At 48.0% G+C, this 20,838-nt stretch overlaps 9 protein-coding genes across 9 annotated transcripts; 4 read left to right on the top strand and 5 right to left on the bottom strand.

The window, feature by feature from the left end:
• Window positions 1-277: 277 nt before the first annotated feature.
• Window positions 278-1,682, top strand: LY89DRAFT_614007 (Isocitrate/isopropylmalate dehydrogenase). The gene is made up of 2 exons (XM_018210678.1): window positions 278-344; window positions 405-1,682. Exons 1-2 carry the CDS (start codon window positions 320-322, stop codon window positions 1,448-1,450), a joined length of 1,071 nt encoding a protein of 356 aa, XP_018073232.1. The 5' UTR covers window positions 278-319; the 3' UTR covers window positions 1,451-1,682.
• Window positions 1,683-1,713: 31 nt separating this feature from the next.
• Window positions 1,714-2,409, bottom strand: LY89DRAFT_780861 (ribosomal protein S8; the record flags this gene model as incomplete). Its single annotated transcript, XM_018222426.1, has 1 exon — window positions 1,714-2,409. Exon 1 carries the CDS (start codon window positions 2,200-2,202, stop codon window positions 1,714-1,716), a length of 489 nt encoding a protein of 162 aa, XP_018073231.1. The 5' UTR covers window positions 2,203-2,409.
• A 796-nt stretch (window positions 2,410-3,205) lies between these two features.
• On the top strand, window positions 3,206-4,921 carry LY89DRAFT_717393 (uncharacterized protein; the record flags this gene model as incomplete). The annotated part of the gene is made up of 3 exons (XM_018218345.1): window positions 3,206-4,279; window positions 4,310-4,396; window positions 4,447-4,921. The coding sequence occupies 3 exons, from the start codon at window positions 3,206-3,208 to the stop codon at window positions 4,783-4,785; spliced, it is 1,500 nt and encodes a 499-aa protein (XP_018073230.1). The 3' UTR covers window positions 4,786-4,921.
• A 1,311-nt stretch (window positions 4,922-6,232) lies between these two features.
• On the bottom strand, window positions 6,233-8,182 carry LY89DRAFT_732413 (uncharacterized protein; the record flags this gene model as incomplete). The annotated part of the gene is made up of 2 exons (XM_018219679.1): window positions 6,233-8,021; window positions 8,070-8,182. 2 exons carry the CDS (start codon window positions 8,180-8,182, stop codon window positions 6,233-6,235), a joined length of 1,902 nt encoding a protein of 633 aa, XP_018073229.1.
• A 1,393-nt stretch (window positions 8,183-9,575) lies between these two features.
• On the top strand, window positions 9,576-11,022 carry LY89DRAFT_506652 (uncharacterized protein). Its single transcript, XM_018208032.1, has 2 exons — window positions 9,576-9,999; window positions 10,103-11,022. The coding sequence occupies exons 1-2, from the start codon at window positions 9,914-9,916 to the stop codon at window positions 10,722-10,724; spliced, it is 708 nt and encodes a 235-aa protein (XP_018073228.1). The 5' UTR covers window positions 9,576-9,913; the 3' UTR covers window positions 10,725-11,022.
• A 298-nt stretch (window positions 11,023-11,320) lies between these two features.
• On the bottom strand, window positions 11,321-12,843 carry LY89DRAFT_696299 (uncharacterized protein; the record flags this gene model as incomplete). Its single annotated transcript, XM_018216821.1, has 3 exons — window positions 11,321-12,537; window positions 12,584-12,750; window positions 12,806-12,843. 3 exons carry the CDS (start codon window positions 12,841-12,843, stop codon window positions 11,321-11,323), a joined length of 1,422 nt encoding a protein of 473 aa, XP_018073227.1.
• Window positions 12,844-13,183: 340 nt separating this feature from the next.
• LY89DRAFT_780856 (uncharacterized protein) lies at window positions 13,184-15,458 on the top strand. The gene is made up of 2 exons (XM_018222425.1): window positions 13,184-13,445; window positions 13,594-15,458. Exon 2 carries the CDS (start codon window positions 13,596-13,598, stop codon window positions 15,282-15,284), a length of 1,689 nt encoding a protein of 562 aa, XP_018073226.1. The 5' UTR covers window positions 13,184-13,445; window positions 13,594-13,595; the 3' UTR covers window positions 15,285-15,458.
• Window positions 15,219-18,280, bottom strand: LY89DRAFT_683717 (glutamine synthetase/guanido kinase). The gene is made up of 2 exons (XM_018214752.1): window positions 16,945-18,280; window positions 15,219-16,894 (listed from the first exon to the last, which is right to left on the bottom strand). Exons 1-2 carry the CDS (start codon window positions 18,025-18,027, stop codon window positions 15,401-15,403), a joined length of 2,577 nt encoding a protein of 858 aa, XP_018073225.1. The 5' UTR covers window positions 18,028-18,280; the 3' UTR covers window positions 15,219-15,400.
• A 110-nt stretch (window positions 18,281-18,390) lies between these two features.
• LY89DRAFT_613994 (uncharacterized protein) lies at window positions 18,391-20,441 on the bottom strand. The gene is made up of 4 exons (XM_018210677.1): window positions 19,798-20,441; window positions 19,699-19,746; window positions 19,179-19,649; window positions 18,391-19,133 (listed from the first exon to the last, which is right to left on the bottom strand). The coding sequence occupies exons 1-4, from the start codon at window positions 20,074-20,076 to the stop codon at window positions 18,633-18,635; spliced, it is 1,299 nt and encodes a 432-aa protein (XP_018073224.1). The 5' UTR covers window positions 20,077-20,441; the 3' UTR covers window positions 18,391-18,632.
• Between the last annotated feature and the right edge of the window lie 397 nt (window positions 20,442-20,838).

Below are 20,838 nucleotides of genomic sequence, written 5' to 3'. Positions count from 1 at the left end.
TCGCAGTCAGAAAGGGATGTAAGGTGTTGTCCTTGTTGAAGTGGATGGGTGGAAGGGCTATGGGATTGTAGATCTCACACTCCACGTCTCGAATTGATATCAGAGTTGTGTTATTATGCAGGGGCTTGGGCGTCCTCTACTCTATCCCTATCACACTACTATCGTTCGCTGTGGGGAATCCATCGGGCCAGAATAGGGGTTATTGCTTAGAGGGGTGTGCCGATTGATGTGCCGAGCCGATCGAGAGCCACCATTCGAAAAATTAATAGAGAGCTCTGCCGACATCGCATCTCGAAGTGAAGAATCAACACTTCACACAATGGCAGCCAGAACACTACGAATAGGTACTAAAACCCTCAATTCCCCTCCAAAATGCCCAATTGAACCATTCTAACCCTCCTCAGGCCTCATTCCAGGTGATGGCATTGGAAAAGAAGTCATCCCCGCCGGTCGCCGTCTCCTCGAAGCTCTCCCCTCCTCCCTAAACCTAAAATTCGAATTCGTCGACCTCAAAGCCGGCTTCGAGACCTTCGAACAAACCGGTGCCGCTCTCCCAGACAAGACCGTCGAGATCCTCAAAACCGAATGCGATGGCGCTCTCTTCGGCGCCGTCTCTTCCCCTTCGACTGCCGTCAAAGGCTACTCGTCTCCCATCGTCGCGCTCCGCAAGCGTCTCGATCTATATGCCAATGTGCGACCCGTTAAAAGCGTCATGACGGCCAAGAATCCGATCGATATGGTCATTGTGCGAGAGAATACCGAGGATCTGTACGTGAAGGAAGAAAAGACCTTTGATGGTCCAGATGGTAAGGTCGCAGAAGCTATCAAGCGGATTTCGTACAAAGCCAGTTTCCGGATTGCGAAGATGGCGGGCGAGATTGCGTTAAGGAGACAGAAGATCCGGGATAGTGGTGCACCGAGCATTCATAAGAGTCCCATGGTCACGGTCACGCATAAGTCGAACGTGTTGAGCCAGACGGATGGATTATTTAGAGCTACGGCTCGAGAGGCGTTGGCGGATCCTAGGTTCAAGACTGTGGATGTTGAGGAGCAGATTGTTGACTCGATGGTCTACAAGTTGTTTCGTCAACCAGAGACTTATGATGTTATCGTTGCTCCTAATCTTTATGGAGATATCCTCTCAGATGGAGCTGCGGCATTGGTTGGGTCTTTGGGATTGGTACCTAGTGCTAATGTTGGAGAGGGATTCGCTATTGGTGAGCCGTGCCATGGGAGTGCTCCTGATATCATGGGCAAGAATATCGCCAACCCAATTGCTACTCTGAGAAGTGTGGCATTGATGCTGGAGTTCATGGATGAGGAGGCTGCTGCTGCTAAAATCTATGCTGCTGTTGATGGCAATTTGGAGGAGGGCAAGCTGCTGAGTCCTGATTTGGGAGGAAGTGCTACTACCACTCAAGTCCTTGAGGATATTCTCGGACGTTTGTAGATTTGGTTGGATAGATCAGTTGATAGAGGCGTCTAAAATGTGATATCCATCATTCTATTACACAGTGTAATTGGCTTCCTCGAGCTATGTGACATATCCTTGACACCAATCATACAAAGCAGAGTCTTGTTTGACGCCGTCCATGCACCCATATAATACACATGCGCTCCTCTCCATGCAAGCCGAGTATTGTAGGATCTGCTTGTATAATCCCAACTCAATTCTCCCCACCAACCCTCATTCCCTCTCTCCACTCCAACTCCCTAAATAACCCTACAAAGCAACATCCCCCCCACCCTCCTCTCAACACACTCCCTCGCCTCCATAACCCCCCTATCAGTACTAACAAACAAACACTCCCCCACCCCCGTCAACCCCCTCACCTGCCCAGCCTCCCGCCCCCTCACAATCCTCCCCAAATCGCTACAATCCATCCAAATCCTCTTCGTCGGCTTACTAACCATCTCCATCTTCTTCAACACCGGCTCATTATCCCAATACTTCATGCCGAGCCACAATCTCCTTGTCGCAACGTTCTGCTGCGTGACGGGTTCCGGGCTGTACGAGGACAGGTTGTCGAGTGGAGGAGGAGTGAGCCCGCCGCGGGTTACGGAGGAGAGGAAGCCGGCGGATTGGAGCGAGAGGCAGAGGGTGAGGATTTGGTTTGTTGAGGGGACGGATGTCAGGCCTAGGCGCGCGCGGGAGGCGTTTTGGAGGTGTGAGCAGACGTGGGAGAGGTGGACGAGGGACATGTTGTCGTTGGTGTTATGGCCCAGAGGGCGCAAGATGGTTTGTTTCGTGGACGATGAAGTGTGAGGTTGCGTCTTCGATTTTCGTGGGGTTTTCAATTGGGTTCGCAGATGATATGAAGTTTATGGTGAGTATGGCGTTGGTCGAGCTGGGCGTGGAAAGTGGAAGGAACTCGATGGTAGTGCTGAGGTTTTCTGGGGGTTGGTCGTTGATTCTGATATTGAAGCTCAAAATTTATTGCCAGGATAAAGTTCGGAAGTTTACGCATGGGTGGCACGTTTCGGCTGCCATATCGTTATTCTCTCCCGTCAAGAATTCACCATTCCGCAATGTTGATATGTTATAATACAATTGGAGAGATGTGTATCATTTCGTTACCTTTGGAAATGAACGACCTACCTTATTTCTCAAATCTATTTCACAATCAATTCCCACAGCGGTAGTTGAATAGCTTCATATTGCCACTTCCCCTTACTTGGTCACTTGCAATTGCTTGCATTTTCTATGTTTCCTCGTACCGTGAGACTTGAAATACACGATAATGTTGTTCCAGAGCTTGTGGGATAATGCAAATAGAAAAAGGGGAATCTCTTCGAAAGTTTGTTATAGCCTTCTCAAATTGTTCTAACCTTCTCCTGTCTTCACATTTTTTCTTCCTACCACACCTCTTCTTCCAAATACAATTCAAAGCTTGTATTATCTCGATACCAATTTACTCACCATCACTCGCCATCAAAACTCTCCTCCAAAACTGAAAACCTCCTCCCGTCTTCACTCCTACCACACTTCTTCTTCCAAAAACAATCCAAGCCTTGTAGTATCTCGACACCAAAGTCCTCACTACAACTCGCCATTACACACTCATCCGAAGGCGAAAACCTTCTCTCGTCTTGACCTTTCTCCGTCCTACTTCACCTCTTCTTCCGAAAACAACTCAGTCTCTTCAACCTCGCAACACTTCTTATTCAAGCAACGGGCCAGAACCACTGGCTCTCTCTTCGGAACATGGCCACCGATACCGAGTCCATGGGAGCTCCTGCAGCATCAGAAAACGCCGAGGCCACCCCCACAACAAGCACAAAACGAGGTCGAGGTGAAAGTGAAAATGAGACATCCGATGGTGAACTGGAGGTGAATAGTTCGAGAAAGGCCAACAGAGCATCGAAGAAAGTCAAAGGAAATGTTGAGAAGAGATCGACACTAGTTGCAGACACGGCCAATACTCTCACCAGCTACGAGGAGGGCAAAACATTCGAGCAGCAGCCAGCGGCAATCCAGCAAGAACTGAAAAGAGTCCTAGAACTTGGAAACCGATACAGACAAGCCATTGAGGGGTTGCCGGAATACGCACGAAGGTTGTTGATACAACAAGAGTCAACAGTCGCCCTTCTGAAGCCATTCACCACGGTGGGCCTCCGTGAAGAGATGAGCTACGTGATCATCGAAGCCATGAGACATATCGACGAAGGTGGAGAGATGAAGAGGGGAGAGGAGCGCAAAAAGGCAGCCATCCCATTCGCTCAACAAGCATTCAGTGGCATGTTCGACGCACGAGGTAATAAAAGACAGGCCCGACCCGCTGGCTCGGTTGCTGGCCTTTCCCTCAAAGAAGCACCCAAGCATGGCGACGATGAGGAATTCGACAACTTCATCTCCAATTGCGGAAAGTATATCGAGGCCACGGGACCCCCTAGGAACTACTCGATCAAGAGAACAGACGCATGGAAGGTGTACCACCCATTTCACTGCATGAACATCCGAAAGATGATGTCGAGGATGCTACTCGAACTTGAAGGAGCATGGTCGCAAGCCATACAGTCCGGACAAGCCACCAATGACGGTGAGGGCAATGATATCAAGACATACTCGACATCATCAGCCGGTGTTGCAATTCTCGATGTCAACATCAACGATACTTCAAGTCTGCAGGGTGCCTTCAGACAATCTGCACGAAACGTGAAGATGTCGCAATTACAACATGCGTATCTGCAAATGGCCATGGCCAAGCATCTCCGAGACTGCTATGATGAGTACAAGAAGAAAGCAGATAACAACGGCACGGAGAAGTTACCACAGAACGTCTAGACCGAGAAGATGTATGCATCATAGAGAAAGGAGGAGAAGGATCAGGGTCTGCCTACCACAGATTGGATTGAAGAGGTTCGGGTGGGGAACAGATGGAGACGGTGGTCGGAGGTAAATGCTACGGTCCCGGACCATTAGGCGGGCTTGCTAATACATTGTAGATCTTGTGTGGCCAGGAAGACGAGTTTGGGGTTCTCCTGACATTGGGCTTCTTCACAATGCCAACAGGCGGTCCCGATTTCTCTTTCCTCCACAGAAAGATCAACAACGATTCGATGGAGTACGCAGAGGCATACATCGAAATGTACACACCGGAACTAAAGACCCTTTGCGAATCGTTGAATGTGGAAGCTCCCGCTTTCCTGCGCAATGGTTTCATTTCCCCAGGTTCTATTGCAGCATTGCAGTCTGCCGTTGACGATATCATTCCAGTTGATGCACCAGCAGCCGAGGGTAGCGACAGCGATGCTATTGGGTCCGGGATGGAATTGATGGCATAGACTTTGAGGGATTGGACTTGGCATGGAGGATACAGTCCTGGACCTCAACCATATTTTTTCTCTCTCCTTTGCTTTGGTTTGCTCATCTCACATGGCGTTATTTTCCTAGCTAGACAAAAGCTTCATTTTCTTTCTCTCTAATTTTCCTTCCAATAGCAATACTTGGTAGCAAATTAGCTGCATCAGATACTTTCTTGCAATGGATTTGTTACAGAATACTGCTTCTGAGACATCAATGAATAAGCATAAGTACACCTGAACACCATTAAAAGTTGAATGTAAGGTACCAATGTTCCAGAGATTGTCAGACAATATAAGCGGATTAAGTCCCAAGCGGGAACTAAAACTTGGAAGATAAAGTTGTCTGAACAGTAAAAATCATCATAGATAGGTTCCCGTCTATTTGAAAAACCTAATGTTCCCTTTTTTATAGAGTCCTGCAGGCTCTAGAACGATATTATCTTATATCCTAGTTTTTACCGTATACAAGGAAACCTAGAAGATGCATGTAAAGGCTCGACATGTGCCTATTAGCTATAGAGACTAAGTGGCAATCTGAAGAAAATGGACACATCACTGCATGAGCTCGAATTATTATGAAATAAGATGGTCAGATAATGTTGTCCAGAGTTTTGTTAGACAATATTAGCTAGCTAAGTTCTAAGTATGGTTGCAATCAGAGTATAGAACAATATTGTTGTAAAGTTTGATAGACAATATGAGTGGCCTGAGTCCCAAGTGTGACTTGATATTTGCAAAATAGAGTTCAAGTAGCGCTGTATAAAAATTGTAGATTGGCTTTCGCATCAACATTCCGATTTCCTGGACGAAACCCACATTATGCATTGTAACACTGACTCCGTCCGCAATCTGATTTGAATCAATAATTCTGAAATCCCCCTCATCCAAGACTTGCTTTTTGGTGCTTTTAGGCCGAAATTTCCACTTCAAAGTAATAAATGTAACACAACTTGGAAATGACGGTATAACGGATCGAGACTATTTTATCTGACATAGTAGACGAACGAGCAGATCAAGTGCTGCACCTTGAGTAATGCATAAAGCCCTCCCAAAAGCCCCTTGAAAGCTTGTTTAGCGGCGAATGGGATGGTCATCTTCTTGCGCTTTATTCTCATAATTGTACCTCCAGCTTGATTTTCGTCTCAAGTAGATTCCATAAACGCATGACTCATCTCTTCACGAAGGTCTATTGTGTTTGAATAGCTTCATCGTAGCGACTGTAGCCTTTTCCTGTAATAACACAAGACTGTTCAGTGAAGTTTCCCTCCAGCAAACATGAAATATAATGATCCTGAGGTACCACGTTGTCTTGTCGGTGTTGATTTCCTAATCTAATTTCTGTCACTTCGAAGCTTAACATTGATTAGACCAAATGAAACAACATCATGGCAGCAATAAAAATGAATCAAATTGTCGATTTATTTAGCTACGGATCATTTGAGCTAAATGATATTCCGAAATGACGAAGCCACAGCCTCTCATCTGCTTCCAATAGATCCAAATGGTTCGTAAACCACTCTATGACGCCATCAAACTCCCGCTTGCTATCCCTATATACCCTCGAGGAGACGAAAGCTTGGGTGCTCCAAGATTTGAACTCCCGGTCCAAGTTTCCCAGTAGTCGCTTGCCCACGAGCACGGTGGTGTAGTCTAGGATCGTACGTAAATTTTCCTTGGAGACTTCGCTTGGGTCCCAATGCCATCCGGCTACTTGATCGTGCTCGCGCTTATAATCATACCAAGTAGTCGCCTCATACAGAGTAAACCAGCTGGTCACAAATTGATAAGACAGAAGACCATGAAAGCGGGGGTCTCCTCCAAAGGAGTCAAGGATGGCCTTCGTGAATGGTACGCGGTCTTCAAGGGGTACATCGAGTGAGATTAGGCCAAACAACCTGTTTATTCCTAATCTGTGGCTGGATGGACTGTTGGAGCGATCCAGAGTTAGTGGGATCAGCGGAAGTTCCCCTAGGTCTAGCTTCATTACCCAGGTCTGATAAAGGTTGTCAAAAACTTCCTGGGTCTGAGCAAGTACGGAATTGTCCTCAATCGCCGGCCGCGAGAAGCTTGACACTTCCGTAGTGCCTGAGTCGACTGTGGAAACTGTGCTGACCTCCATCTGCAATACTACTTCCGAGCTTTCTGAAGACTCTTGCTCAACTTGCTCACCTCTACTCGAAACAAGCAGTTGTATCTCTGAGTGTTTGGTGCTCAGGAATTCATTTACCCCTCTCGAGTCATCCAATGTCTTTGCGGCCTCCTCGCTCCGGCGCTCCTCCTCGTACCATTTGCTCAATAGTAGAGCGAACTTGTAATATGATTTATCCAGGTCGAGGTATAGAGTGGCATCCGAGAAATCATCTAGGATGTCCATATATTCGGATCGCATCCTTTTCAACTTTTCATTGTCCACTTTGGTCTTTCCATTATACATCATATCTTCCCACGAGTTCATGAGGGAGGCCAGAGAGTCTTCTGCAAAAACAATTGGAACACAATCGATAAAACACTGACCCATGTCCTCTCTCTGCACATGGTATTTTCGTGGGTCCAAAATCCTCTTCCTCACTGCCCATGTTTTTGTTTCATTCAATACGTTGAGCAACCAACGCCAATCACCAACCACGGCTCTGCTGATCGGTCCACTCTCTTTCAGCCGTATCAGACAAGCTTTTGCCAAAGGTACGCGCTCCTTCAGGCGAAGCTTAGCGTCAAGAATTTTGAAAAGGTTTCCCTCGATGTGAGCCAAAGGCGTGCCGTCCATCCAAGCTACCCAGTCCAGGGCATTTCTCAGATATTCACCGTCTGCTTGCCACTTGAGAAGCAGAATTTCAAGAATAGCGTCACTGCCAAAACGGCCATAACTCGTCGATCCTAAAATGTCCATGAGTTGATTGGCATCCATGGGCCCTGCGGGCAAAACGCAATTGTGAAGGGCAAGTATACGGTGTACACGTGCATCGAAGTCTGAAGTCGTGCTGGTGTTGTTTGCATCCAATGATGGCTGTAGGTACAAAGCGGAAGATCCAAGTTGATCCCCAGTGTCTTTCTGGATCGAGGAAGCAAGAGAGGTACTGCTGGATGCATGATTGTCATGGTACCCACTCCTCATCTCTGATGGTTGCGAACATTCTCTCCGTCGTTTCTTGTTGGTACGGGTGGAGGTATTTTTCCGAATACCCCAAGCGTCCAACTTCATTCGATAAGCACGAATTCTAAGACTTGTTAATCCTCAAGCTCATGTTGTGGGCCTTACTACTTACGATGCATCAAAGCCTCGCGATCTCAAAATACCTTGAACTTCTTCCAATGTCTTCGATTTTGTCAGGTAAAGCCGCGTGATCTCATCCTTCCAGGGTTCCCAGTGTTTCGTCATATTGTCTGAGGAACTTCTAGTTATTGACAACACAAATGATGTTTGATGGGCGGGCGTCCTTTTTGCACTTTTGAGATGCGCACTTCTGTAGGTAGGTAATCATGTAAGACGGGGCGTACAAGCGAGCCACCCGCATGCAAATTCACGGACGGCACCCCGGTGCACAGCCACCATAAAGTGCAAGAAAGTGCAATTCTGGGGATGACTCGGGAAAAGGGGGTATGAGGAGCGAGTCGAGCCGCCAAATGAACAAGACAAGGTGCCGAGAGGTGTTTGTGCCGAGTGCTCGTCCACTCCCGGTCAGACAAAAGAATTGCACCTTTTTGCACTTTTGTCAAGGCTGAGATATCACCCACCCCCAATCACCCCCAACAGGCTGATCGCCACCAGACAGAAAACGACTAGCCCAAATCGATCGTGCAAAAACCCGGGTCATGAATTCCGTTTCATCGTATCGGCGAATACGCAGATTCTCTTCACTACATCCCCTTCTTGAGAGAACTGCAATGCCGTATTCCGAAGTCAGGCAGACCACGGCCCATGAAGTCTAGATCTTCTGTCAGAAGATTTCACCTCCTTCCCTCCATCCTGCCCTGAACCCTGAAAGGTTACAGTGATGTCATTTCCCAGGGTGCAAGGCTGAGAGGGCTGAGATGCGATCGCAATGTGGTTGTTGAGGTTGAGCTTGACGTCTAGATCGTTCGACGTCTCTGAGGGTCTAGACCACCATGGCATGGGGCTCTGTCCTCAAGTTCTTGTGGGAGTGAGTGATGTCGGATTGGCTGGTCCCAGGAAGTGCAGCAGTTCACTCAAGTGTCGGGTGTTTGCGACGTCAGTGTTGCGTTCAGGAGCCTGCGAAATCCTTGCCCGTACGCATGGGGTGACTGAGAAGAAATGGGCACGTTCTGGAAGGCGCAAAAGGTCGCGCACGGGGGAAGTGCGAAGTGGCTGCACAGGTGGGGGTTCCAAATGTCGGTATAGGAGCGCCTCCAGTATGCGAACTCTATACAGTAATACGGCCACGTCTCAGCCCGCATTTTGGTGTTGTACTTAGTTAGTCCGATGTTACAGACCTATCAGCCTTCCCAACCGGCCTCAAAAGTGCATTTGTGGTTCGCAACTTTGCGCACCAACTGGCGGTTCGGGATGCTGCGCCTTTTCCCAATTCCAGCCTCCTCCGCCAACTGCAACACCAAAATGGGGCGTCAAAACCTGTACCGAGTCCAGAGACGAGGCAACCAAAACCCCACATCATCTAAGGCTATAAAAACAACGAGGCAACCGAACTCAACTTTTATGGAAAAGGAGGCAGCTTAGAATCGAAAATTTCAAGAACGAGGCAACCGGCGAGTATCCGTCCGCTGGCTCAAAGTCGAGTTCGCCTCTCCATGCGCTGGCTCGGTTGTGTTTTTGCACTTTCCACCCCCATAATGTTTCTTGCACTTCTGCTTGTCCATGCCCACAAGTTGACTCCCCACACTCGTTCCCTTTGTACGGATCGAGGTAATCGCACGCCGATGCGCCTTGGTCAAGGAGCCATGCCGTCGCATTTGTGCACTTCTCGTGGTCCACATTTGTGCAATTTCGTTGCCCTTCCTTCCCCTCCGGCGGGTGCGCTTAATATTTATATCGCCATCCTCTCCACGCTTTTCTCTTGTTTCTTATCTGCATCGCTCTTCTCTATTACTGACTGGTACTTTTGTCTCGTCACTGTCATATATATCTTGGTTTATGATCCTTTCGTCCTGGTTTCCAAATATCTATCTCCTCATGGTGTCCAGCAAGAAACGCTCTCGCCAAAGTGCGCTATCATCACCGTATGCTCTCTTCCTCCTTTCATGTCTCATTGCCTGTGGCATCACTCCAACATATACTTTCGCTTTTGAATGATGACCCCTCTCCTAACTCTTCTGCTCCAAGTGCTCCAAGTCATACCAGGTCGACCTCTCCCACCGTCACTCCTCTCACCAACAACACTTCCCCATACGATGCCACTTCCTATTCCTCCCTTAAGAACACTCAGTCCCATCTTGGCACACCACCCAACACCTCACCCTACGCCCACACCTCACATACCCAATACAACACCTCATCCTCTCCTCAACATCTCTCTCGCGCTCATCCAATTCCAACACCTAGCTACAACTACACAACACATCCTCATGACACCACAAACTTCTCAATGCAACGTTTCGAAGAACCTTCTCCCTTCCCTTACCATCGCTACACACCTTACTTCCCGCCCACAACCTCCTTCACCTCCTCCTCTCCTTACAACAACACGTCCCAATCCTCAACATCTACCACTGCATCCACCATTCACTCTCGCAACTACACAGTCCAAGCTCAAGCCGGCTCCTTCACTTCAGATCCATACCGCCAAACTCGTCGCGAGTCGCATCCACAACCTCCTTCCAACACAACTTATTCTGGCACGTGGGGACAGGATGATCTATCGGGAGTTGGTGGACAGTTTGGTTACCAAGATGAAGGTTATGGGGATATGACTTACTCTGATGTGGAGGACGAGCTTGAGTTGTGAAGCTTCCAAAGTTTCACGGGCAGTGGCGAATCACGTGGGCGCTGGGTTGTGATATGAGTTGGAGTATTGGGAATGGGAAGGGAAGCTTGGGATGACTGGCGTTATGAAAATGTGGGCTGCAATAGGATAGGATGGTGTACGGATACCTTTTGTCTTGGTCTGTTGATTATTGATTTCGGTTGAGGTTACTCCGCTCTGGAAACCTCGGACCGTTCCGTTCCATTTCTTGGGGCCGGACAATCAAAATAGGATAGTGCGTGATGAAGCTTACTTGAGCTCAGCTCAGCTCAAAAGGAATAGAATTATAGTCCAAACATTCTCAAGATCTCGCTCAAAACGGTCGCTAATTGAAGTCGACAAAACATCCTTCTCTTCCCAACCTGCACGTACCCCACTCAACGAGCTTAACGCCTAGCAGCAGCGAAACAACTACATTCGCACGCCCGATAATTGTTTCGCTGCTGCCAGGCGTTGCCCGATAGTTGTTTCGCCGCTGCTAGGCATCAAGCCCATGGAGTATGGGGGGGGGGGGTGATTTCTCATTCCTCATCCAAAACGGAATTCACCGAGCCTCCCCCACCTACACGCCACCACACCTACCCAATCTTCTTCTCCAACTTCTTCAACAACCCCGTAACACTCCTCTCCAAACTCCCCGCCCCAGCCTCCAACTTGCCCCTCGGCGGCGCCAACTCCTTCCCCTTACTATGCCCCTTCGCTTCCGTGTCCGTCGGCCTATAAACTTGCTGATGAATACTGTAATCCGTCATCAACGGCTTCGTATTACTCGTCTGCTGATAATTATACTGCGAAAACCCTCCCGGAGGCGCCGTAACCGAGTGCGATATCCCTGGCACGGGATCTTGCGCTGGCATGAATTGCGCGTTTGGAGAAGTGAGGCCGGGTGAGTAAATACCGGGAGTGTTCATTCCTGGGGATGAGAGACCTGGGGAACCGGGGTATTGGGCAAATTGCTGGGTTACCGGGATATGGGCTTGATAGGCTGGAGGGGCGCTGGGTGGTGGTTGTGCGTAGGGAGCATTTCTTGTGTCCGCAGTAGGAGGCGGCGCGAATGTGTTCTGGAAGTGTTGAGCGAAGGGCGATTGGGGTCCTGGTTGGGTTTGCTGTTGCTGGGCGAATTGAGAGGGTGGTGCTGGGCCTGAGAGCGCGCTGGGGAAGTAAGGACCGGGTTGTCCGGGTGGGCCTGAGAAGCCTTGTTGGCCGTAGGGAGGGGCGCCAAAGGCTTGGCCTTGGTCTGTTGTTGCGGCTGCCATGAGAGGATTGCCTGCTCCATCTTCTGGTGGAGGAGTCTTCTCCCTATGACGAATAGCTTCTGGGGCTGCGGGTGCTGCGGGGTTGTAGGCCATTGACGCGAAGTTTGAAGCTTCCTGGCCCTGAGGAGTGGCTGATATTGGTGGACCTGACACGGAAGAACTTGTTGTTCGGGAATCTCGAGTACGTCCTTGTTGATATGAAGGATCGGAGATTGCAATATTCTCCAATTGCTGGACCACTGGGCTCATTTCCTCTTGGTGAGGTGGGGGCGCCGTAGGTTCATCCTGAACTGTAATTTGTTGTGGAGGCAAGACTCTTCTGATACCATTCACAAACACAATCGCATCTTCCTTGGCCCAGAAGTACAAGTCCACTGTATGAAGCCTATACATATATTTGTTCTCGTTTCGAGGATCGAAAGTTGGCAGATGCCATTCTTGAGTATTTTGAACAGCACTTGGTTGACCAGTTCCATCGACCGTTACGGTGACAAGAGTGGAATGCTTGTACGAGTAGTGGACATGCGCATTATCCAGATCTGCCAGTGATCAGCGACGTTCAAATCTCCGGTGCTTCATACTAACAGCCATTGAACGCATCCTGCTCCGGTGTTCCTGCATTGTTGGCAACCTCTATTCTCGCCCTCCGCTGAGAAGCATTTTCAAACAGATAAATATATGAACTCTTATCGAATCGATGATGGGGAGGTTTCGCATTTGGAGGACCGTAGTAGTAATGTACATCTGCAAAGCTGCGGCTTATCAGCATGACACATCAGAGCTGCATATTCAGGGCCGCAAGCTCACAGGGTAGCTGCCAGATCCTCTCCAGGTCGTGTAGCCATTATGCCAAATCCAGCGCCTTGCGCAGATGTTGTGCAGTGAAATCTTGCGAGTACTTGAGAACTTGGGAGAAAGATGAAGAAGAGAGAGCTGAGAAAAGAGACGCGACTTACAGTGCTGATGGCGGGGTTTCCTTTACCTTACCCTGATTCTTGCATGTCGGCGGCAATATGCAGGTTGTCGTCCAATGACCGGCTATAAATAGTCTTGAGCCAACTTTGAGCTAAACTGCTTTGGCAATTGCGCTTTGGCCGAAGAGTTGGTGTGGCTGTGCAACTTTTCTCGGTTGAGTACAAAAGAGCACTTCGAATCTTTCGGAGAAAATGATTCATCTTGTCGAGGAGAGGAGTCCACTGGCTGTTGTTGATCTTGTCCGAAAAGACGAAACCTCTCGTCCCCATTTTCGAGAACTCTCCACATTCTCTTCTGGTCTTTGGCAATTGGCACCTTGTTCCAGTCTTCCTTTCAAATGCTTCCGGCCCCCAATTACATGCACCAAGCTGAATGGCTACATTTCTGCAAGCCAAGCAAGCCAAAGCTGCTGTACCAATCAACCTCACAGGATAGTAACATCCCTGACAATCCCAAAGGCCCCAATTCAGCTGTAAGCCCGTCATCCGTTGCGGCTCGTGTTGTGCATCTTCGCACCTTAAGTAAGGCTGCATTGCAATTTTCCATTTTCATCTGCCATATCTTGTTTCATTATGTCAATTTGGCTTGTCTATCATATGCGCGAAGTTTGACTCTATCAGCTATGTTGCTCTTATATCGCTACATCTTCCTCCCTAGTCTCCTTGTCCCCAGCGTCCTCGGATATACGACGTTCACTCCAAATTGCTCGAGCCTTGCGGAGCCCGTCAATTTTGTCTTCAGTACAAGCAGTCGCAGCACTCTCGACATCCTCTGGAGTTGTCTCTTTACGTTGATCGCCTGCACATGGACCATTTTGCATCTTAATGTCCCAGAGCAAAGAGGCGATCAGGATCCAGGATGGATAGGCGATTGCAAATGGTTTCTCAAGGGCATTTGGATGAAGACAAAATGGATGATTCTTACCATGTTGGCTCCAGAGCTTCTTCTTTCTATTTCGCTGGGAGCTCTCGTGCATGCAAAGGAAGTAAATGAGTTGCTGAAGAAGTTCATTGAGGAGGATGGGGTGGAATGGTCATTGACGCATGGTATGTTCTTGAACATGGGCGGATTTGTGATCCAAGCTGTCGAGAATGATTCCATTTCTTCCATCCAACCGATATACACAGGCCCACCGGGCTTCGTTACACCTGAAGGCTCAGGTGGGCTGAAGAGACGCCAGACCAGCCCCGCAACCATCACTTCTGATGGCTCCCACGAGGAGCTTCAAGACACAGCACGGACTTCATATCGAAATAATCAATGGACAGCGCTTCAAGATATTGATCCCATAGCGTCTCCGAATCAGGATCGACCCTCAACAGATGTTGGGACACAACGAGCGTCAGAGAACTGGTCACAGGATAGCCGAGGAATGGACCCACGTACAGAATCGGGGCTCGAAGTACGCTATAGCGATGAACCGAGCGAGTTCTTAGCCCCTGAATGCTATCATCTTACGGCAGACCAACTCTACATGCTTCGGGACAAGAAAATCCTGAAGAGGCTTCCTGCCATCACAAAGGAGGAGCTCAACGCTAGATCCAAAAGCGACGCATTCTCGAAAGCAATCGCCATGGGCCAGATATTCTGGATGGCGTTCCAAGTCATTGTACGAGCTGCTCGACACCTAGCAATATCGCAGTTAGAGCTTGCTGTCGCGGCATTCTCAGTCTGCGGGATTTTCATTTATGCCTCGTCTTGGAACAAACCAAAAGATGTGCAGATTCCATTACCGATTTTGAGATACCCTGCTGCAGTGCCAGCTGATTTGGTCCGACAACTAGGGGAGTATGCCGAAGTGGAATACAGTGCTTTCAGCATGTCCGAGTTTGTGCCTCTGCCAAAGTGGGTCCGGACTCCACAGTACGATGGCTCGATAGTGAGCAATAGCACGGTATGGGATGGCAAGGAATCGTATACCGGATACATGGGAACTGAGATGGGCCTAACTCTTGGAGGTGTGATATTTGGAGTTTTGCACGTGTTGGCTTGGAATTTCCACTTTCCGTCTGAGATTGAGCGGAATCTGTGGAGAGCATCTTCTGTGATATGTACCTGCTTACCGGTATTGTTCCTTTGCATCACGTACTTGTTTAGTCGAGCCCTCGAAGTTGAACTCGGCGCCCGGATTCTGGGCAGGATTGAAGATATAATCCGTGCTGAGCTGGCGACATCTATAGCCTTTGTATTTTTTGTTGTTTACAGCCTGGCACGTCTTTACATCCTCATCGAGATTTTTAGAACTTTGTGTTTCTTGCCTGTCGATGCTTATACTGCAACATGGGCAGCAAGCATTCCTCATGTATCGTAATTCATAGGATAATTAGATACAAAATTTTGTAGAAGCAGAATCATAATTGGGGATTTCCCTTCATAAAACAGAATCGACGCCTGCCACAAACACCTCTGTACTTCTTCATTCAGCCTCTAATATCTTTCCAGAAGCCAATTTCTCCTCTTATCTGTCTCCATCTTCCCCTGCATCTCCATCTCTGCCTTCTTAACGTTAACATATCTTTCTACCAACTCACTGCCCAGTAAGTTCACCATCTCCTTATTAGCAACCAACGCCTCCAAAGCAGCTGGCAAGTCAGGTGGGAACATCTCCGTGATACCCAACTCCTTCCTCTCCTCGGCCGTCAACTGACCCGGATCCTTCTCCGCATCACCAAGCAACAAAGGTTCCTTGCCTTCAACACCAATAAGTCCAGCAGCAATGATTGCGGCAATTGCAAAGTAAGGATTTGCCAATCCATCCAGAGTCTTCATCTCAAAATGCGAGCCTTCGACTCTCCTCAGGGGCGCCTCTTTGTTCTGAGTTCCCCAGCAAACCCATCGTCCACCGGCCCAGCAGCTGTCTACCATGCGATCGTAACTGGCAGGATTGCTGTAGGTGAAGGCGATAATAGCTCTATAATGCTTCAATACTCCAGCCCAGAAAGGTTCCCAAACCTGCTTCTCATCGCCTCCAGGGGAAGAGATGGACATATGGGCGTGTGTAGCAGTACCTGCCATCATAGGGAAGGGTTTTGGGAACATGGTTGCGCGAATGGAATAATTCGCTGCTACTGTTGTGATGATTTCACGAGCCTGGATCAACATATCGACCGCTTCAAGCGGAGGAGAAGGCGGAAGCACGAACTCGTATTGGCCCTGAGCGGCCTCTGAGTGCCATTGTTGGAGGTGGATATCAGCTGCTTCCAGCGTATCGTAGATGTCCTCAAGCAAGTCCAATATCTCGTTGCCGTGGAGGGTGCGAGATGAGCCATATGCGTGACCAGCTGAGTTTTTGAGTGGGGAAAGTGAGCCATCTGTTGCGGAGCGACTCATGAAGACGATCTCGATCTCGAAACCGAGGAGGAAGGTCAAATTCTGTGACGCGGCTTGGGTAACGATGCGACGAAGAGCAGTACGGGGACAAAGAGGGACTTCAGATCCATCTACATTGCGGAACTCGCTTTGCGCGAATGCGTAGCCTTTGTAAGGGCCTGGCTTGAGAGATGAAAGGACTGGGTGAAGAATGTATTCGCCAGATGCCGTCACTCCAGGAATGATAACATCGTGCTGGAGCAATCCAAGTAAAGCTGGAGTGGCGCTAAGTTGCAAATCAGGACTCTTTTTCAGCATGGCTGTTGCTTCTCTGACCGGGAGAACCCTCAGGCGAGAAGTAGCTGTATAATCAAGGTATTGAATTCGCAAGAACTTAACAGTAGGATTGTCCGTCAGGAACTTGGTCAATACTTGGGCGTCCGACTTTGGAGCCTCAAGCAGCCTGCTAGGAAGATCTGTGGTGATGGGCAAGGGCTTCATCTCTAGTCCGAGATCATACAGGTTGTTAGACGTTGTGAAAAGTATGTCTTCCACAGCTCTAATAGCTTGCGGGACAGTCAAAGCTCCATCTTGCACGTATTCCGTGAAAACCTGGTTTGATAGTAAGTATTATTCTCACGTGACAACGCTGGACGACCTACCTTTTGGAAAGCTTCCCTCATTTGGATGATAGCGAGAAGGTAGGTCTCCGGAAACCAATGTCCGTCTGTAGACCAGCATAACTTCTCTGTAGGGCAAAGTTCAAGGATTTCTCGGACCACTTTTTCTTGTCCGTCCTTACTAACAAACGGAAAGACCTCTCCAATGTCGGCGTACACATTTTCATAGACACTAGCAAGATATCCCGCTTCTTTGGTCCAGGGATAACTGGCATGAAGCAAAACAATAGGTACCTCGGGATACTTTCGGATGAATTGTTGAAGATGGGATGGTGATGATTTGGTGAGGGTGATATCGTTGTCGCCCAGACCAGTGTGGAATTGAAACGGCTTCTTCGGACCATCTGAATTGGCAATCAGATGAGCTGTCTTGTTGACCAGGTAAGCATTCATTGGCTGTCCATCAACTCTTGTAAAATGGGTGACACCATCTTCCTGCAACGAAGTGATGTGGTCAGTGAAAGCCTCTCTGACCTCTGAGATTGATAGATGGGGTGGGATATCCAAGCCCGTGCGATAACATATGACAGACTTGAAGCCTACAACATCAGGATCTTCAATCGCATCCTTGATGACCATTTCGAAGGCTTCCCTCGTACCACTGAAGATATCGTCAGGGCTGAGTTCGGTATTCTTCATCAGGGTATCGATGATCTCTTCAGCGACCTTCTCGATGCGAACAATCTTCTTGCATTCACTTCTGGTCAATCTGTCGTGCCAGCCATAGTCATAGATTTCATCTTTGTTACCGAGACCATCATCAACTAAAACGGTCTCGATACCTTCGAAGCATCGCTTGGCCCAAGCATGGTGAGGCTTCGCATTTTCAACGTTCAGTGCATTGACGACGTCTTCCCATGTAGGTGGGCACCCCAGAATGTCAGATAGTTGCTTGACAGCTCGTATATGTGAAAGAGACGTTGTTGTCGCTTTGATAGCATCGCCATGTGCTTCCGTGGTAATTGACAGGAGTGGATAGGTGTTGACGGCAGGTGGGACCAGGAGAGGGTGAGCATGATTGTCGATAATCGGCGTTGTGTAGATTGCTTTGATAAGATCCTCCATCTTGGCTTCCATAAATCTGGGGTTGTTTCTTGAGGATTGAAGAGATGACTCAGAAGATTATAGACTGTTTTATCGGTTTGCTTGAAGATGTGGTCGTCCAATCACCTCCAAGCTTCTATAAGACACGCCAGCCAAGACCCGGCTTCCTGCAGCTACAGCTGAATCGTGAATGAGAAAATGGAGAACTAATTTTATCGAGTTCCTGGTCTAGTCGAAGAAGTGATGAACTTGAGTTGACGCTTGCAGTCACAGTGTAAGATTTTAGAACGCCCGAGAGGTTGGAAAATCAGCTTGGCAAGGCTATCAAGACCAGTCACGTGCACCATACCAAATATGCCATCTACAATATAAGACAACATTGTTCTAGAGCTTGTGGGACAATATAAGTGAGAAGTGTAGACTCTTCAAACCCTCGGAATAAGGGGGAATCCATGTCGTTATTACACAACTAGGCCCCTCAAATCTTAGCTCACCCATGAGATTTGATACCCTTATATTGACCCACAAATTCTGGAACAATATGATCTTCTATTCCAATCGCTACGATGTTCAAGTAATGGAACTTGATATACGGAAAGAGAATCATTGTTCATGAGTTTAGGTGTTTAACTCCAATCCGCCTTCCCCGTCAGGCTGAAGGTCTCCCATCTAATGCCCTCCCCATTCTCAACACCCTGACTATCCCACTTCCCCCAAACTTCCTCATCGATCTCCACAACCTGACTCCATCCTCTGATCAAAGATCTCCAATAACATACTTCTGAAGCCGGAGACAGGTATCCCGCCTCCGCTATCATTTTCCTCTGTCGATTCGCGATACCTTCTGCTACATCCGGATGGGCTCTCAGCCACATTACAGTCTGCTCGAGATCTTTCCATTCTGGATCCACGAAAACGACGTTGGCTTGGGATGCTTTATATGACTTTAGCCACCGTGCATCTGTGTTTGGCTGCTTGTTGGTCTTGGAACCTGGCGAGAGTGACAGGGAAGACGAGAAGAGAGGTCGCATGAGATGGGTGTTATGCATGAGGTAACTAGGTGGAGGAGTAATGATGATGGATGCACAAGCTTGATGATATGGTAGACGACCCGAATATGTGATGCCCTGCCCCCATCAATCTCCAAACTCATATTGTGACTTAAGACTTACTTCAGTGTATATAATGTATTTGTACTTGCAAAAGTCTTCGATATTGAGAGCATTCTTTGCCGAATCTGCATTCGTGCCCCATTCCAAGATTTGAACGTCAGCCCAATCTTTTCCTTTCGTAGCAGCTATCAAATTTGGTCGTAAAGCATTGTTGCCAATAGAGTTGAACCATGCGGTACCCCTCCAAACCACTTTATCAATTTTCTTTGACCACGGAATATCGCGCTCTATGACATCTGTCTTGGCCAGAGCTTCGTCAACTGTACCAATAAACGATTTTGGCCAAGACCAGAAGCTGAAATGTGGCATGACCCAATAGCTGCCTTGGATTTTTGGATCATTGCTACGAGCAAAACACCATACATTTTCCCGAACAGTATCTAGGATGGAAAATGTAAAAATTGTATCCGGGATCGGTTCTGGAGAAGTGATAAGAGCTCGATATATCTGGTGAAGGATAGCCTCTCGCTCCTGAACAGTAATCAGTGAAGAGCTTTTGAATCATAGCATGGACTTGTACATAGAGCATATCCCTGGAAAGTCGACTTCCAGCAGAGATGATATAAAGCTAATTCGAATTAACAAACGTTTCAGCAAATAGTAGACTGCAGTAATGTACCTTCCCATTTTTGATTCTTGCTTGTACGAGCCCTTGATAATCATCCGGCTCCTTATCCAACTTGAACGGACCTCGAGACACCGCATCGTCAATCTCCTTCATCAAATACGGAAATGTAGCCCGACACTCATCCTCACTCAAATTAAGAGAGTTAAGCACTTCTTTGGAAGGTGCACCTCTCGAGAAGGCCCAAATGGTTCCATGATAGAATCCATACAGCAAGCACGTGATGGCAACTAAGCAAAACACCCTCGCAGCAAATCTATATCTAGATGCCATACTGCGGACATCGAAGCTTCAAGTCTTTCATTGTCGACAAGAATGTTGAAATGCAGACTTGATCTGCTCCTTTGATGAAGCTTGTTTCTTGTTTCGCGCTATGAAGGAGATATATGAAGCTTCAGGCTAAATCCCACGAATCAACGTGCGTCACTTGAAATGACACGTCTTCGCAGAATTATTATTACAGCCGTGTCTACAATTCCAACAAGGCAGTTTGAATTGCAATCACTTACTGTGGTCCCACATTGAAGCCTTCTCTGCCAAAATGGCCTTTCTCTGGACAGCACTTATGGTGACAAGAAGTCAAATCTCGATTATCCCTAACATTATTATATATAATGCATTATTAAACTGAATGTTCGTCAATTGGGGTCGAATAGATACAGCACATAATGAACGGATTGAACTCGACTGCTTGAGGGTATTAATACAAACAGTGAAGGTCTGCGGAGCAAGAAGGAAGCGCCGGTAGACCTCGGGACCTCACGTGCTGGGAACTTTCAGGGGTAGATCATACGTGAGTGTCCTCCGATATCTTAGTCATTGGGAACTTGACTTTCAGTCTTGTTGTCTGCAACAAGTTGCCTAGAGTTGCAATCTTTAAGATAGTCTTATTTTTTGTAGTCTGGCATGTTGTACGAAGTTCACTGGAGGTATCAATCACAACAGGCAAGGTAATAGTACGTTCTGATTATTGGCTTGATTCCGTTCATTATCTCTGTCTTACAACACCTGCTACAAACACACTCTTTCCACCAC

This window comes from Mollisia scopiformis (genome assembly GCF_001500285.1).
Source record: "Mollisia scopiformis unplaced genomic scaffold LY89scaffold_9, whole genome shotgun sequence".
NCBI classification, from domain to species: domain Eukaryota; kingdom Fungi; phylum Ascomycota; class Leotiomycetes; order Helotiales; family Mollisiaceae; genus Mollisia; species Mollisia scopiformis.
This window is presented reverse-complemented; position numbering and strand designations above follow the sequence as displayed.

Excerpts from the sequence above, each read along its gene's own strand:
- LY89DRAFT_613994 (XM_018210677.1), bottom strand. The coding sequence starts at position 20,076 with ATGGCATCTAGATATAGATTTGCTGCGAGGGTGTTTTGCTTAGTTGCC. Across the intron at positions 19,650-19,698 it reads TTTCCAGGGATATGCTCTAT|GAGCGAGAGGCTATCCTTCA; the intron begins GTACAAGTCCAT and ends ATTACTGTTCAG. Across the intron at positions 19,134-19,178 it reads AATACATTATATACACTGAA|GGCATCACATATTCGGGTCG; the intron begins GTAAGTCTTAAG and ends TGATGGGGGCAG.
- LY89DRAFT_614007 (XM_018210678.1), top strand. The coding sequence starts at position 320 with ATGGCAGCCAGAACACTACGAATAG. Across the intron at positions 345-404 it reads AGCCAGAACACTACGAATAG|GCCTCATTCCAGGTGATGGC; the intron begins GTACTAAAACCC and ends AACCCTCCTCAG.
- LY89DRAFT_780856 (XM_018222425.1), top strand. The coding sequence starts at position 13,596 with ATGTTGCTCTTATATCGCTACATCTTCCTCCCTAGTCTCCTTGTCCCC.
- LY89DRAFT_683717 (XM_018214752.1), bottom strand. The coding sequence starts at position 18,027 with ATGGAGGATCTTATCAAAGCAATCTACACAACGCCGATTATCGACAAT. Across the intron at positions 16,895-16,944 it reads TGAGGGAAGCTTTCCAAAAG|GTTTTCACGGAATACGTGCA; the intron begins GTAGGTCGTCCA and ends CTATCAAACCAG.
- LY89DRAFT_506652 (XM_018208032.1), top strand. The coding sequence starts at position 9,914 with ATGATCCTTTCGTCCTGGTTTCCAAATATCTATCTCCTCATGGTGTCC. Across the intron at positions 10,000-10,102 it reads CAAAGTGCGCTATCATCACC|TGCTCCAAGTCATACCAGGT; the intron begins GTATGCTCTCTT and ends TTCTGCTCCAAG.